The 15538-nt window shown below is 48.6% G+C and overlaps 4 protein-coding genes and 1 non-coding gene across 5 annotated transcripts; all 5 read right to left on the reverse strand.

Annotated features, from left to right (window-relative positions):
- Positions 1-558: 558 nt before the first annotated feature.
- On the reverse strand, positions 559-5345 carry FMAN_07351 (uncharacterized protein; the record flags this gene model as incomplete). The annotated part of the gene is made up of 3 exons (XM_041830962.1): positions 559-3442; positions 3499-4309; positions 4358-5345. 3 exons carry the CDS (start codon positions 5343-5345, stop codon positions 559-561), a joined length of 4683 nt encoding a protein of 1560 aa, XP_041681573.1.
- Positions 5346-5963: 618 nt separating this feature from the next.
- FMAN_07352 (uncharacterized protein) lies at positions 5964-9419 on the reverse strand (the record flags this gene model as incomplete). The annotated part of the gene is made up of 8 exons (XM_041830963.1): positions 5964-7114; positions 7364-7371; positions 7422-8049; positions 8108-8457; positions 8504-8604; positions 8653-8898; positions 8946-9213; positions 9265-9419. The coding sequence occupies 8 exons, from the start codon at positions 9417-9419 to the stop codon at positions 5964-5966; spliced, it is 2907 nt and encodes a 968-aa protein (XP_041681574.1).
- Positions 9420-10354: 935 nt separating this feature from the next.
- On the reverse strand, positions 10355-10444 carry tRNA. The gene is given in 2 exon segments: positions 10355-10390; positions 10409-10444. It is a non-coding gene; the product is annotated as a tRNA-Ala (tRNA).
- Positions 10445-10603: 159 nt separating this feature from the next.
- On the reverse strand, positions 10604-11641 carry FMAN_07353 (uncharacterized protein; the record flags this gene model as incomplete). The annotated part of the gene is made up of 2 exons (XM_041830965.1): positions 10604-11135; positions 11190-11641. The coding sequence occupies 2 exons, from the start codon at positions 11639-11641 to the stop codon at positions 10604-10606; spliced, it is 984 nt and encodes a 327-aa protein (XP_041681575.1).
- A 1032-nt stretch (positions 11642-12673) lies between these two features.
- FMAN_07354 (putative homoserine kinase) lies at positions 12674-13846 on the reverse strand (the record flags this gene model as incomplete). The annotated part of the gene is made up of 3 exons (XM_041830966.1): positions 12674-13027; positions 13080-13378; positions 13429-13846. 3 exons carry the CDS (start codon positions 13844-13846, stop codon positions 12674-12676), a joined length of 1071 nt encoding a protein of 356 aa, XP_041681576.1.
- Positions 13847-15538: the final 1692 nt, after the last annotated feature.

The raw sequence follows: 15538 nt of genomic DNA on the forward strand, positions 1-15538 counted from the left end.
AATAATCGACGTTTTCTAGACCGCGAAGGCGATGAGCTTATATTCCTATCCCTTGTGCATGAAGAAGCGCTTGGTCTTCTGTGCGATGTGTATGATCTTCTGAGCTCGGGCGAGTCTTGTCTGGTGGTAATTCATTCTCGTGAGTACAACCATGCTCTTTATCATTTACACCTTGCGTAAGATCTTGTGAGTCGATGATTGTCTCAGTAATATAGCTGAGGCCATAGCCGCTTCTAATTATAACACCCACTGGTTGCAAAAAAGACCCAACGGGTTTGATGAACCCGAAAGCAAACCATGATCTATAGCTTGATGGTAAACGCTATCGACATAGCATCTAGTAAATCACCAGTTCATCTGTATCAGGCCAGAGTAGAATAAAGGAAGGAACGATGATGTTGATTTAATGACTTGAGTACAAAGGATAGGCAGAGGCTGTATCTCTGGAAACAAAAAGACTGGATACTGAGTCGTAGGTGCAATCGAAACCAGCGTTTAAGAGTCGAGGTAGTTCCGTCCGTCCTATAACGTTTGTCGAGTCCGATCGTTTTCGAAACATCATGTTAGCGTCGTTTCGATTGAATAGTTGCAGGGCTTCGGGGTTTTACCTTGAATACTGACGTCGACGCTTCTGTCCAGCAGCATTTGACCGTCCTTCTCATGTCCTCTCGTCGACACGGCTTGTACAATATTGTCATGCAGCCCAGTCTGCGCGTTAACGTCCGCCCCTTCATCCAGAAGCATTTGCACGATCTCCGGGTGACCCCTATTTAGGGCAGCCTGTAGGGCACTGCCGTGCTTGCCACCCCCCACGTTACTATCTGCCCCTTTATCTAACAGAACTCGCACGATTTCCTGGTAGCCCCAAAACGAGGCAGCCTGTAGAGCACTGCCATGACAGCCACCTTCTGCGTCGATGTTCGCTCCGTTCTCGAGTAGCAGCCGTATCGCCTCTAGATGGCCCTCATCCGAGGCAGCTTGTAGAGCATTGCCATATTCGCCGCCCTGCGTGTTAACATCTGCTCCTTTGTCAAGGAGCAATACTATAACCTCTAGATGACCTCGAAAAGAGGCAATATGCAAAGCATTGCCATAAAAGCCACCCAGCGCATTAATATCTGCCCCTTTCTCTAGTAATAGTCGCACAACTTCCGGATGACCCTGGAAAGAGGCAGTATATAGCGCATTGATATACTTCCTACCCTTGGTGTTAACGTCTGCTCCATTCTCGAGTAGCAGCCGTACGACCTCTAGATGACCTTTATCTGAGGCAGCATGTAGAGCATTGCCAAGTAAGCCATCCTCTGCGTTGATATATGCCCCTTTATCTAGCAATAGTTGCACAACTTCCCGATGACCCTTGCCAGAGGCAGTAGATAGGGCATTGCCAAGTAAGCCACCCTCTGCGTTAGCATCTGCCCCTTTATCGAGCAATAATCGCACAACTTCCAGATGGCTTTCGTTTAATGCAGCACATAAAGCATTGCCATAGAAACCGCCCTGCGTATTGACCTCTGCTCCTTCATCAAGCAGCAGTTGCACAACCTCTATATAGCCTTTACATGAGGCAGTATATAGAGCATTGCCGTGTATGCCGTCCTGCGCGTTGATGTCTGCTCCTTTATCTAGAAGCATCCGTAGAATATCTGCGTGACCCCCAGCTACGGCGGCTTGTAAGGCATTGCCATAGAAACCGCCCTGCACATTGGTTTCTGCTCCTTGATCCAGTAGCAGTCGTACAACCTCTATATGACCCTTATGTGAGGCCGCTTGTAAAGCATTACCATAAAAACTGTCCTGCGCATTGACATCTGCTCCTTTATCTAGAAGCAGTCGCATAACCTCTATATGGCCTTTACATGAGGCAGCTCGAAGAGCATTGATATACTTGCCACCCTGCGCGTTGACTTTCGCCTCTGTATCCAAAAGCATCCGCACAATCTCTTGATGGCCCTTGGATGAGGCAACCTCTAGAGCGTCTTGGGTGCCCTTGATGTTGGCTTCCGCCATTTCATCCAGAAGCATTCCCATGATCTCTTGATGGCCCCCGGACGATGCAGCATGTAGAGCATTGCTATACTTGCCACTCTGCTTGTTGATATCTGCACCTTTATCCAGAAGTATTCGCACAATCTCTCCGTGGCCGCGGAATGAGGCAGCCTGTAAAGCATTGCCGTGTTTGCCGCCCTCTGCATTAGCATCAACCCCTTCATCCAGAAGCATTCGCACTATCTCTCGATGACCGTTAGATGAAGAAGTTTGTAAAGCATTATCACAAAAGTCTCCTGGCAGATTGAAAAATGCTCCTTGATTGCAGAGCGATCCCCCGAATATCTGGCCGTTGAACGAGGAAACCTGTTGAAAATCGCTACGGCAACCACCTTCCGCGTTGACGTCTGCGCCTTTTTCTAGAAGCAGTCGCACAATGTCTTGATAGCCACGAAATGAGGCAGCTTGTAGAGCATTACTATACTCGCCGCCGTGCACGTTGACGTCTGCGCCTTTTGCTAGAAGCAGTCGCACAATCTTTTGGTAGCCCCAAAATGAGGCAGCTTGAAGGGCGTTGCCATACTCGCCGCCCCCGATATTGACATATGCTCCTTTGTCTAACAGAACTTGCACAACTGCTAGATGACCCCGAAATGAGGCGGCCTGCAAAGCATTGCCGTACTTGCCGCCCTCAGCGTTCACATCCGCCCCTTCGTCTACCAAATATTCTACCACTCTTCTGAGTCCTCCCAGACATGTATAATAAAGCGCAGGTGCTCTTGGAGGCCCAGGGTCATCGTCCCATGAATAGTCGGCCTGATACAAACATCCCCATCGTCGAAAGGTTATCGAGTCTTTTAAGAAGCTCACAATTCGTCTGGTTATTTCTTCCGAAGTGTCTACCAAAATAGCATAGTCCATCCAGAATTTTGCCGCATATTGTGCCATCGGAAAATCACGTTGGACTGTGCCATGCTCGCTCTGGATATCGGTAAGATAAGCCAAGCATGTTTGAGTGAGGACAGCGCTAGCGCTTTGCAGGTCGAATTGGACTTGCTCAAGAAGATATTCTTTAACAGAGAAGTGGGCAAGATGAAGTTCGTCGACAACCCGATCATGTGTCCTTACTTTAGCGATAACCACTAAGCTGGGGCAGTATCGTAGTACATCGCGTTCTTGACACAGTCTGCCGTCAACATTGAAGCCTCGGGGTTCCTGATCGATCTGCGTAGCTATCACTTCGATGGCTTCCATCACCTTCAGAGGCCGCTTGGTGTGGACAAGAAATTGCAAGAGACGAATTGCGCTGGACTTATGTTTTGGCGGTATGTTTGCGAGCATGCGGCGATATGTTTCATTCAAGTCATGGGGTAAGGATCCAAGAGCTGTCTTGATGTCTCTTGGGCTCAAGCATTGAGCAAGACTATCAAGTTGGCAAGCTGCCCATCTGAACCTGAAACTAATTTTAGAATGATCTGCCCTCAAACACCTGATCTGTGTCAAACTTACATTCCGTCGGCTCCGTTTCCGATCTTGTCACGCACCATCTCTAGAATACTCGGAGATAGATTCTTATCCACAAAATCGGGCCTCTGCTTAAGCGCTGCCTCGACATAAGAACGTATATCAGCATTTACAGCTTCTTTGTCAAGCAAGACACAATTCTGCTCATCGAACAATCGAGGGATCTCGCGTTCGAATTCTGCTTCAGGCCGGCCAGTAACAATAAGCTGGGCTTTGTTGGACATTGAGCGTTTCAGCCATTGCATAAGTTCTTTCCTTTCAGTACACTCATCCAGAGCGTCGATGATGACGGAAACTTGTCCAGTCAACTCTATCATAGTATGAATACATGCTGTTAAAGCAGTCGTGTCCGGTTGCTTCCGTCCATCATCATGGGAAGCAAAAAGATTGTCAAGTCTTTTTGCAGCTTGGTTACTAGTACGATAGAGCTGAGCTGCTAGCGAGCGCAAAAGGTTCTCTAATCTCTGCTTCCCAGGATCGTTGAAATCGAAGAAGAATGCAAGCGTGGTGCGAGTGCTATTTGACAGGAGATGATCAAGAATGGTCGTACTCAAAACCGACTTCCCGCATCCCACCAAGCCGTAGAGCCACAAATGTTGGCGTAACCCAAATTCCCACTCATGAAAGGCGGGATTGTTGAGTAGCCAAGTTCCGGTGCCGGGATGGCGCTGTTTTCTCGCCAGATTAGCATTCGTTGAGTAATCTGGTGGTGATAGCCAGCGCTCGATTTTAGCAACATGATGATCAGATGCCATGCTTATCACCGTGTCTTTGGTAACGTTTCCCGTGATTTCAACTGTCTCAGGTCAGAAGATGAAATGGGTGCTGGTGTTACGATACTAACTAGAAGTGAGGACTTGCCTGATAGGCGTCTCGGTCTCGATCTTACTGGGTGGAATCTGACATAGGAGATCTTTCGCATATGCGGCCGCCACCATTGCCGCAAAGCCTTGCCATTCTTTACTCTTATGCGAATCAGAATAGTCGCATATCCCACGAATTACTACACACGGGAAGTGGTTCATTAAACCGGCCGCTTCCATCTCAAAACAAAGGACATCCTTGTTGGCCGCCAATGAGTCCCGAGCAAGTGCGTCCTTCATCAACTGATTTGCGCTGGCGACCAACCCATAATGGATGATAGGTTCATCATCTTGCTTGCTCCGTTTGATTCGATCTACCAGGTCAGCGGAATCGTTACCGCACACCTCAGCACATCCATTCGAAGGGTGCGGATGCACAACATCAGATCGGTAGAGTTTGTCGCTATGAGGAGGAGGTCGAGAGTATTTCTTTCGTAGGTGTGGCCGCTGTTCTAGTGCCTTGCCGACCTGCTCGCTGAGCTGGTGCCCTTCCAACTCATACTCGGCCTCAAGTGCGCTTACTGCAGTCAAGAGCAACTGTGGGGGCTGATTCAAGGACCCCGTAGCCACAAAACTATGGTCCTGGATCGCCTTACCGTAGTCGTACTGGAAGACGCCGCCTCTCCCGTCTCCACGCGTGCTCACTACGACATCGCCCAGTCGAATATCGTGCCTCACACTCGGGGCACCACCGCCGATGCCGACCATCAGTCCGAAACGAACATTGGGAAAGCTGCGCAGCATATCTCTTGCCACAGTCGCAGCGCTAGTCGTGCCGTATTCGGACTTAGGCAAGACAGCTATGACAACATTATGCTTCCCAATTCTTCCCAAAGCATAGTTATTGTTGTCCTGATGGGCGATGCTTTCAAGTTGGTCGTGTTTCTCGTCAACTAAGGCTCGCGCGGCGACAAACTCGGTAGTGACGGCACAAATCCAGCCGACCGTGTACTTCTCGGGATTTGACATGATCGGCAATTGATATTGAGTGAAGGGAAAGTCGTGACGTTGTGTGTGCATACAACCGCAAGAGGAGAGTACTGGGAGAAGCACGTAGCGAGGCCCTCATGTTCTTTGTAGCGGCTTTGTGTATCAGGCTTTGAGGATGAGTGAGGATTTCGTTGGGCTCGTAGTGCTTGCATATAGTAGGGTGGGCGTCTAAGCTGCATGATTGGTGAAGAAATTCATGCTAAAGCTGTTGCCTCTCAGACACGAGGCGGATGGCTGATAGTAGTAGTGGTAGTAGTAGTAGTAATATTTGACCTGCCTAACTCCCCAACTCGTAAGAGTGCCGATGCCTAGAGCGGATGTGAGGGGCTTGTATACAGTACTGGAAATGAGGTGCGAAATGAGTAATACTTTGTAGGGATCGGACAGTTAATCCCAAGAACATGTTGCGTATACGTCAGTCAGCACAAGAGGGGTTGACAAATAAATCACATGCGCATTTTGGCATAAGCAGCAGCGTTTCCGACCACAATACCTCCCCGATCAGCGACTCACACGAAAGTTAGCGACTTGCTGGAAGATTAAGTCATTGAAAGTCAAAGTCTATGTGATAACTAATATTCGTCGCCTCTGATCGGCTTACTTCAATTTGGTTGAGTACCGGACTTGCATGGAGCCCAGAGAGCGATGCGGAAGGGCGCGCTGGATCTCAACCCAAGAGCAATTGTCATGTTTCATTCTGCTGATTGTTTCATCCTCCTCCAATGTCCACTTGCTCCTAGACGAGGCTGTGCCTGACAACGAAGTCTTAAGCAGTGTTGTTGGCCGATGGGAATAGGACTGGCATAAACCGGTCTTCAAAACAATGCGCGTCTTGATGACCTTTTTAATCTCAGTTTGCTTCTCTCGACCTTGAATGGTCGTAGTGCCACCACCAACATGCTCTTCCTCGCTTACGTTCCGTGGTTTTACTTTCAAAGTGATGCGACACTTCTTTGGCGCGAGGGAGGATTCGATGTCATCAGCAGGCTCAGACGGGTGAGCCGGTGTAATTAACTTGATTCGGCGTTTTTTGCCTCTTGATGTAATTGGGCTTGGTGTTGTGTTCGTCGTCGCACAAGATGAGACACTATCGAAAATAGGCATATCACATGAAGGCGAGCCAGAGCTTCCCAGATCTGTGTCTCCTAGTACGGTGAAGACAGAGGGTTCTGCAGTGGTCGGCGAGTCTTCGTTAAGCGTTGAACTATTGGAAGGCACAACTCCCAGCAGCGCCAATGACGACTTCGCAGCTGAGGCCAGATCAAGGCTTTCCATAGAATACACGGCAGGGCTACCAAGATACAGATCCAGGTCGCCGATTATATCGATATCGCTCGTAGTGCGTTCTTCGACCTGAGAAGAAGCATTTTCAGGCGTCTTGTTAATCGGTGTTTCTTTATACTCCGATACCCAAAACTCATCCCGATCGTCCAAGGGTGAAATGAGCGGTATGTGTTCACTCGTGCCCGCTCCCGTCACAGATAGTTCGGGTGAATTTGGTGGGAGATCGATCAGCTCCATCCAATTGTCCGAATCGTCATTCGGGGTGTCGCCAGTAATGTTTGAGGAGCCCGCAAGCTTGCGTTCTTTGATCAGTTGATAACCATGGGCATCGTGCAGGTGGTGGTAGCATGCTTCGCCGGTTCGTCCGGAAAACCCACAATCAGCGCATGACCATGGCCACTCGTGCGCTGTCTCCATATGGCGTATCGCGTCGATATCGCGTTCCCAAGATTGCATCATCGTCGCTGGTGAATTTTTCAACTGCCTACAAAGCAGACAGAAGGCAGGGCGGATCAAGGTGTGTCGATAAGTGATAGAACCGCAGTATTTCAGTGACTCCGTCAAATGGGTTTGACAATGGTCTTCCCATTCATCGTTAGTTAAGAAGAAGTTGCAGAAATAGCAAAACTTAAGTCTTGAGAATAAAACTCTAAGCTTCTTAGCTGTCGCTTTTTGTCGGTAGCGATGGATATGCTTGCACCAATTTCGTTTACCTGTGATACTTGAGTTTTGTTAGAGTTGTACTGTATTTTGCAAGATGAATGTCCTTACCTCTGTATCTCTTTCGGACAATAGGGACACTGCCCATTCTTGGGTTTCTCCCCAGGCCGATAATACACACTTGGTGCGGACAGTAACAACAGCATATCCTGCATCGCATCAAGCCTGTCTTGTCGGCTCAGAGGCGAGGTTTGTGACATCTTCTGGGCTAGCCGAACCTTCTCAGGTCTGAGCTTATGTATGGGATCATCTGGGACTGTGCCTGATGTTTGGCCTTGGCGAAGGTTGAACAATTTCTCCCGCTTTAGTCGCACCAGAGATTCTCGCCGGTGGTCTTCTAATGTTTCTCTCTGGAGTCTATCCAAAGCTTTTTGTCGTTTTTGCCTTGCCTGTATTTGAGTTTTCGCATCGGAAGCCTCCGCTATCTTCTGGTCCCAGCGTAGAACTTCTGGATGGCGACTGATTTTGTCTTTCAGCACGGCGGGCAGCTGGGTTGGCAAGCCCTCGTGTCGAAATTGAGAGAGGCCTTGGAAGTATTCAATAGCCGTATGGTCCGGTTGGTGGCGCAGGAAGGCCGACAACCCATCACAAGACGAAGTGTCCGCAGTGTAACTTTGTCCGAACACTGCTTTATCAGCCTGTGTCAAATGCTGAGATCTTTCCACCTCAGTGTATCGCTCTGGTTGATGTTAGCAACTGCTTTTGACCTAAGATCCAGTGCTGAACAGGCCGCTTACCATCCAGCTGTTTTCCAAGCTCTCGTCGAATCATGTGTATCGAGCCTGGCGGAAAGAGTGAGCCAGGTATCGCAGCATATCCTGCTTGCATCATGAACGTTTTGAACATCGTGATAAATGAATCTGGAGTCATCGGCTGCGTGTCATCGACATCTCCCTGTCGATTCACGCGTCGGCAAACAGGGAGATCGAGACATTTTTCGGCCCAGTCCACCTGACCCTCACCACCGTTTTTGATCATCTGATCTAGATCCTTAAGATCCAGAGCACCATCAGCCACGGCGAGCATGAGAATAATAGCCACAGAATCATATCGCAGAATATGATGTTGCATACGAGCGTTGCCGAACCTGCAGGTCATTAGTATTGTTCCATTACGTACAAGGGAGTGCTTACGTTCTTAAGTCCGGGTCGGAATTGTTTTTGACGTGACGCTGTGCAACCTTGTAGAAGAACCGCGGCCCATCCTGGTGCTGACTCAAGACCAGATGGATATCCTGCCGTTGATTAACAATAACAGAACATGATCGTTGCGATCATCTTACCTTGTACGGCACACCAAATTCCAGAAACGCATTGCGTCTAGCCCCAGTATCGCAAAACAAGAGGAGTTGAAGGTGAAATTGGAGCCGGTTTCTGTCATAGGTGTGTTTGGTATCTTGACCACTCCACGCCTGATAAATGAGTTGATCAAAATCGTCTCGCTGGAAATTAAACTTTGGTTTTTTTAAATTGTGACAATACAGTCTGCTCCCATCTCTTTCTTCATATGGCAAGTTATGTTTTAACCACTGCGGTCTATTAGCTTTTGATCTACTTATCGGTTCAAGATCCATACCTCGTTAATCTCCGTTGTATTCTCCGCGCTAAGCTCCTGGCCCGTTCGCTGCAAGAAACCTGCCTTCCATGCCTTTGCTTTCCCTAGGAGCGTTCCGACGGTAGGGCAACTTGACTTTGAGCCGTCTGGGAGTGTTATGCGACCAGTGGACTGGAGCGCGTAAAACCTCCAGAAGTCTTTCAGTTCCACAATCTCTGGTAGCGGCGACCCCGTACTTAGGAAGCTTGTCTCGCATTCTTCAGGAGGCACGCCCTGATTGATCAACCATCTGTGTAAATTAGCGTTCGGGTCATCGTAAATTGGCCACGCTGTAACTTACGCCTTGTAGACATGGAACACCTGGGCCCGTGTCTTCTCGGTGTCTTCGGTAACCGGGCGATCTCGCTGCTTATCGTCATCAAGATGTTCGCCATATTGGTAGCCCGCAGCTTTGGCACGTTGCGCGATTCGCTCGAGAGTATTTTGCTTCTCCATCATGGAATGAGACAGGAGGATGGGCATTCATTAAAATCGCAATCTCGCTGTCTGGCTGCCATTCCGAATTTAAATTGCCGCCGACTCGTAGTAAATCGCGCCATGGTCGCGTCGTTGTTTTCGTTTGTGCGTGTTATGATTTCTGGTTTGTGAATGTTGGTTCAAGTTGCATGGCTCACCCTGAAGTCGCGCGAGAAGTGTGGCAGCTCACCTCAGGCATCAACCACAAACTCCAGCGGAGGGACCCGTCCTGGGAGAGCCAAATGCGCAAACTCCCCTTAGTTTCTAGGGATTGGAAGGATGGGATTCACCCGGTATTTATCTCAACCGATTACGGTTAATTAAAGCCCGCCCAATCTCGTGCGACAGAGACTTGCCAATCAAGGCCTGTGACGAACGCCGAGGATGCCGTAGGTACCTAGTGAGTGTCCAAGGCCCTGAAGTTAGTTGCCCCTTGAAAAGTTCAAAGCTCTTTTGCGATATGCCACTATCGATTACTCCGTAGGTATTGAAGGAGCCGAGGCACGGAAGTTTGGTGGGAACGCGACTCGGCCGACTTGTGTAAGCGACGAAAATGTTGCAAAAGTCAAAGGACAAATAGAACGATTCTGCTGGAGAATAACAGGCAGAGAACAGGAGAGCATAAGAGCATTTTAGCAGGGAGGTCTCGTCAGATTTATGCTGGCTTTCTTACGAGATGCATTCTGACACGGTGAGCATTCAACACGCAAGATACTGCAAGATATATAAAATGACTGTGACTTTGTCTATTTATCACACGTCAGCTTACCGCACGCGGAGAAGCAGGATTTGGATCAGCAGCACTCGTCTCAAATAGCATCACAAAAGGTAACTCTCTGGTTGATTGTATGGACAAAAAGATGAATTGGCTTGTTACAAAAAGAGGACATACGGTGGAGTCTAACCACCTGTAATGGACGAACAGGGAATCGAACCCTGGACCACTCCCAGATTATTCGGTCGAATTATGCTAAGGGAGTATTATACCACTAAACCATTCGCCCGGTTATTTGATGAGAACTCACGATTTGGTTTGAGTCTATGAAGCTGATCCCTCAGCCTGTGGATCAATGCCATGAACAACATGATGGTGCAAGCTCTAAAGTTGATATGTATCCTAACGTATGAAGTTTATGTTCTTCTTATTCTATATTTCTGAATTCTTATAGCGACTTCTCAACCTCATCAACTGCATCAATGACTCCCTTCCACTTCGCCCACTCAGCATCACCACCAGGAATACCACCGACGAGCGGCAACCTCGTACCGTCTGTGTCTCCAAAGCCTCTCAGCCTGCTAATAGCATCCTTGATACCCACAGTACCAAACTTGACCACAAGCTCCTCCATTGAGCTAACCTTGAACTGCAGCAGTCTTCGCTCCTGGATCTCAGCATCTGTAGGCTGCGTCTTGGACGACAGCTCGAAAAGTCGCACCAGTGACTTGGGGAAGAAACCCGCTGAGCCATCGATGGCGCCGGCAAAGCCAACCGAGATAACAGGTAGGAGCTGTTGACCGAGGCCTGTAAAACAGTGGAAGTGGGTGTGATCGATGGATGGGTTGGAAGCAACCTGTGCGGCTACCGAGACATCTCCATGAGAGAGCTTGCAGCCGACAATGTTGGAGTGCTTTGCAAGCGTGGCATATGTCGAAGGTGCAACTTTGACGTTGTTTGAGACTCCGGGGTAATGGTAGCTGAGCAATCTGGTTAGTCCGGGGTTTTGGTATAATTGGGTCGAGTCGACTTACATCATGACAGGAATGGGACTTTGGTCAGCAACGGCTGTGAACCATTGGACAATACCCTCTTGTGTAACTGCACCGGCATTGTACCCAGGAACGAGGCACAGTCCCCATTGGGAACCCGATTTTTGAGCATCCTTGAGTTGTTCAACAGTCTCTTCGACGCTGTTTGTCGCTGTGCCCGCAATAATGGGATAATCCTTGAAACCCTCCTTCTCAAGACCAGCCTTGATACCACTGAGAATGGCGTGACGATCTCTAGGGTGAATATGAACAGCTTCGCCTGTGCTACCGAGGACGACTAGACCCTTGATTCCATTCTTGGCCAGGTAGACAGAATGAGCAACCTGTGTTTCAATATCGATGGGAGGGGTAATGGCATTGTAGTTGGCAGTCTTCTTAGAAGCGAAGAACGTGGGAACGGGCACGTAGATACCCTTGGGCGGAGGAGCAGACATTTTTGGCAGTGAATTCTAGGTCACAAATGAATTGAGAAGAACAGAGGAATTATCGACTCGTGAGGGGTTCACTGATGACATTGTTTATTATAAGCACGCATTTGCCGTCGTGCAACCCAAACCTCGGTTCTTCGGGGTAGGTTACAGCGAAACCAGAGTCTTGGAGTTGGGGAAAGGCAACGGTTCGGCCTATCGAGACAAAAAAAAGATGGTAATACCCGCCGAGATCGGTGGAAACCTTCCCCTCATTCTGGAAAACAACGGGATAGTTTCCGGCTCGGTTGATAGAGTCATGAAGTGGTTGTGAATTGTTGTGTGCTAGCCAATGACTGACTATAAGGACAGGAAGCCTACTCCCATATACTGGCTCGTAACATCGCATCAAACAGAGCTCATGTTGTCTCTGAATCCAATCGAATTCCTGTCATCTTAATTCAATATTGATGTTCAGCTGCGAGTATTGAGCTGCTAGTAAGTAACTACTCTGAACAACATAACATGGCCAAGTGCAATGCCAATCAATGGCTTCTCCCCGATCCCACAACGGAACTAACCTATAGCCACACGAGATATTCGGCCGATGTTCCTTTCTTCAGGGAACAGAATGCTAACATTACAGTATCCTTGGGATTGAATAATTTTTTTTATTTGAGTTTATTCTCGAGTTAAATATATATCTCATGACGACATTCTGTCCTACCTCTCTGTAACACCGTAATAACCACGATACGATGCAAGTTCTATAGTCTAGGTAGTTCAGGACATCGTACTGACGTACATCTAGCCCGCCAACCATTTTCATAAACCGAATTAAATTTTGTATCTAAATTTCCCCCTCATTGCGTTATTTTCATTGAATCGTTCTCGCATACTCCATGCCTGGGCGTGACCCTCTATCTTCGTTCCTCAGAAGTTTGCCAGCCAAACGTCATTCCTTTTACGTGATACACATGTCTATGCAATCCCCCCCACGATTTTAATCGTGCGGTCATACTAATTCCTCTCATGGTGTTTGTTCTCACGATTTCATACTCATGAGCGAATGACATGAGTACCCTCAGCAGGTTCAAGCACCATCCATTGGCACGGCAGATCCTTCTTCTCGTTGTGTTCTCGCAGCTTGGCGATAATCTTGGCGGCGATAGCCTCGAAGTTGTGCGTGGCAAGAGCCAAGATGGTAGGGCCGGCGCCAGATAGACAGACACCGAGGAAGCCTTCGTCAGTCTTTGGGGACATTGTTTCGACGATCTCAGTCAGACCGGGGATGAGAGTCTGGCGGTAGGGTTGGTGAATCTTGTCTTGCATGGCAAGATGGATGAGCTCGGGGTCGGGAGGGGACTGGCCCAGGGCGACAGGCAGAAGCGCAATTCTCTGCAGGTTGAAGACCTAAGACCGTGGATTAGCTTCACCATGACCAGATATTGGCGTTTTGGCATACCACATCGGGACGAGTGTAGTTTGCAGGTAGCACTCCTCGTGCAGCATGTGTAGCAACCTGGAAGTCAGGGATGATGGCAACAGCCTTGATCTCCTTGGCCCATGGGAACTTGATATGGTGACCAATTCCATAGGGAGGGTTCGGCGGCTTCTTGCCCGTGTCCTCACCTCCGGCTGGCGCAGGTAGAACTTCGCTAAGCGGAATTTCGGTTCGGGCAACGTCTTCGGGAGTCAAGGGCTTGAGGTATGTTCCGACAAAACCTCCGTAGAGGGCAGCTCCGACATTGTCAGGATGTCTCTCTGGAATTGCGGTTAGCGTGCAACTGAGTCTATCGGAGGGTAAGTTTTACCAATCATGAGACAGTAGTCAAATAGTCGGTCATTGTCGAGATGCTTCAATCCTCCAACTTCCTTGCCCAGAGCAACACCAGCAACAACAGCGGCACCTGAGCTACCAAGGCCACGACCTAGAGGGATAGGGTTCTTGACATGCACGTGGGTCTCAACAGGGAAAGCCCTCTGGTCGTTACAGCGCAGGACATAGAGCGCTACACGTGTGATAAGGTTGACCTGGGGGTCGAGGCTAATCTCATCCTCGCCCTCTCCCTCGTAGGTGATCTTGCAGTTGAGTGGGTGCTCGGACTTTGTCTTTGACCGATCGATGGTTACGTGAAGCTCAAGGTAGACGGACAGAGCAAGGCCAATGACATCAAAGCCGGGGCCAATGTTTGCGCTGGAGCTGGGGGTCTTGATGATGAATGATTCCATGACTGCTGCTGCTGCTACTGCTGCTTGCTTGCTTGCTGTGGTGTATGCCGAAGTTCGGAACTGGAGCTTGTTACTTGGAGGAAAGTTTTGAGACAAGATACCTTAGCCAGCGAGGAGAGGGTCTAACGGCGCGAAGCAAAAGCAAATCGGGGCTAGTACAACTCCAACGCCTTTTTCTGACTTCTCACGACAGAGGAATTCGAACTGCAAATTCAAGAATGAAATGTCACGTCAAAGGAAGCCTGGCCGATAGTGGAATTGTCTATTACTGTGACTGACATGAAGTGATGGTCAAAGTCTCCCCGATGACGGAGCTCTCCACCACATGAGCAAAAAAACATGCGGTCTTATTACTAGGTAGTTATGACTGAAAATTTGCTTCAACATCAGCAGAGTGAATGGCATTTGGCGGGGTAAAATACTCTGGCTCTTCAGTCCAGAGCTGTTGCGGCGGGCCTTCTATCTATTGGTCGATAAGAGAGTTTGTTGAAGGCCAAAGGGATTCATTCTGATTGCTAAATATGGACATTGAATGGTCTGAGTTGCGCTGGGATGTTGCTTCGGGCTATCGGGTTTATAAGTCTGATGATGATAATCTTATCTGAGCCATTATGCATGAGGAATAATTCTGTTTGTTGCAATGACGGAGTTTTTCGATACGAGGAGAGCCACTCTTTCTAATCCTTGGCTTCCTTTATTATTATGTATGAGGCTCAGCTTGATCCCTCTATATCTGACGTTAACGGATACGATGTTGCACTGTTGTCTCTGCCCAACGTATTGTTTGTGATCTGTACGTTTGTGGGCCTCAGCTTGCTTAGTAGAGATATCTTGAAGATTGTAGAAATCCGTGTGTGCATTACTTGGCTTTAGTAAGTCCACTGCTGTGCAGACTGTCGAAGTTGAACTTGACGATCCTGTCTCTGGGGCGATTTATTTCTCATGATCTGGCATTCTGAGTCAAGTCGTATGCACTATTGGGATTGGGATCAATTGTCTCATGGAGCTAGCTAGGTATTCAATAAATGACACATTCCCAGCCTTTACTTTAGCATTTCGATGGTGTTTTCTGTGAACAAGCAAGTGACCAGCCGTGCGACCCCAACGGCCCAACCCAACCGGCTATGCCGACAGCCCACTAGGTACTCAGAGGCTTCCAGAACACCCAAGCTCCATATCCCAAAAATAGCACAGAACCTCAATTAGCATCCATCTCACCACCATGATGTCAATGTCAATAGTGCATCACGGGTTCTCACATCGGATTCACTTTTCGGGCACAAGCAGAACAGGACCAGATTAGTAGTAGATCCTGGATCCGTCTCGTGACTGCGCCAGTACCGGAAATTCCGGCACTTGAATAATGAATGAATGGATGGATCCTTGAGGTCTTTTTGTCCAGGAAGATCGCTGAGCCCATGACGTTCAAATTCTCGTGTTCTCCTGATGCTCCGTGGGATCATCCATGTTGCTAAAACTCCCATTTGCGGAGTTTTTATCCTCGATCCACAACCCGATGTTCTTGGCCTGGTGTTTTTGTTGTTTTCACGATGCAATACAACGTCAATAGCTCAGACCATACTGTCAATTAATTCCTCTTTGGGCTTCCAGTTATTGACGGTTCTTTGATGCGTCGACAACGCAGGGAGGAATGCGAGCAAGACTAGTCTGAGATAGACAGGCAGGACCCTT

Source organism: Fusarium mangiferae (genome assembly GCF_900044065.1).
Source record: "Fusarium mangiferae strain MRC7560 genome assembly, contig: FMAN_scaffold005, whole genome shotgun sequence".
NCBI lineage: Eukaryota > Fungi > Ascomycota > Sordariomycetes > Hypocreales > Nectriaceae > Fusarium > Fusarium mangiferae.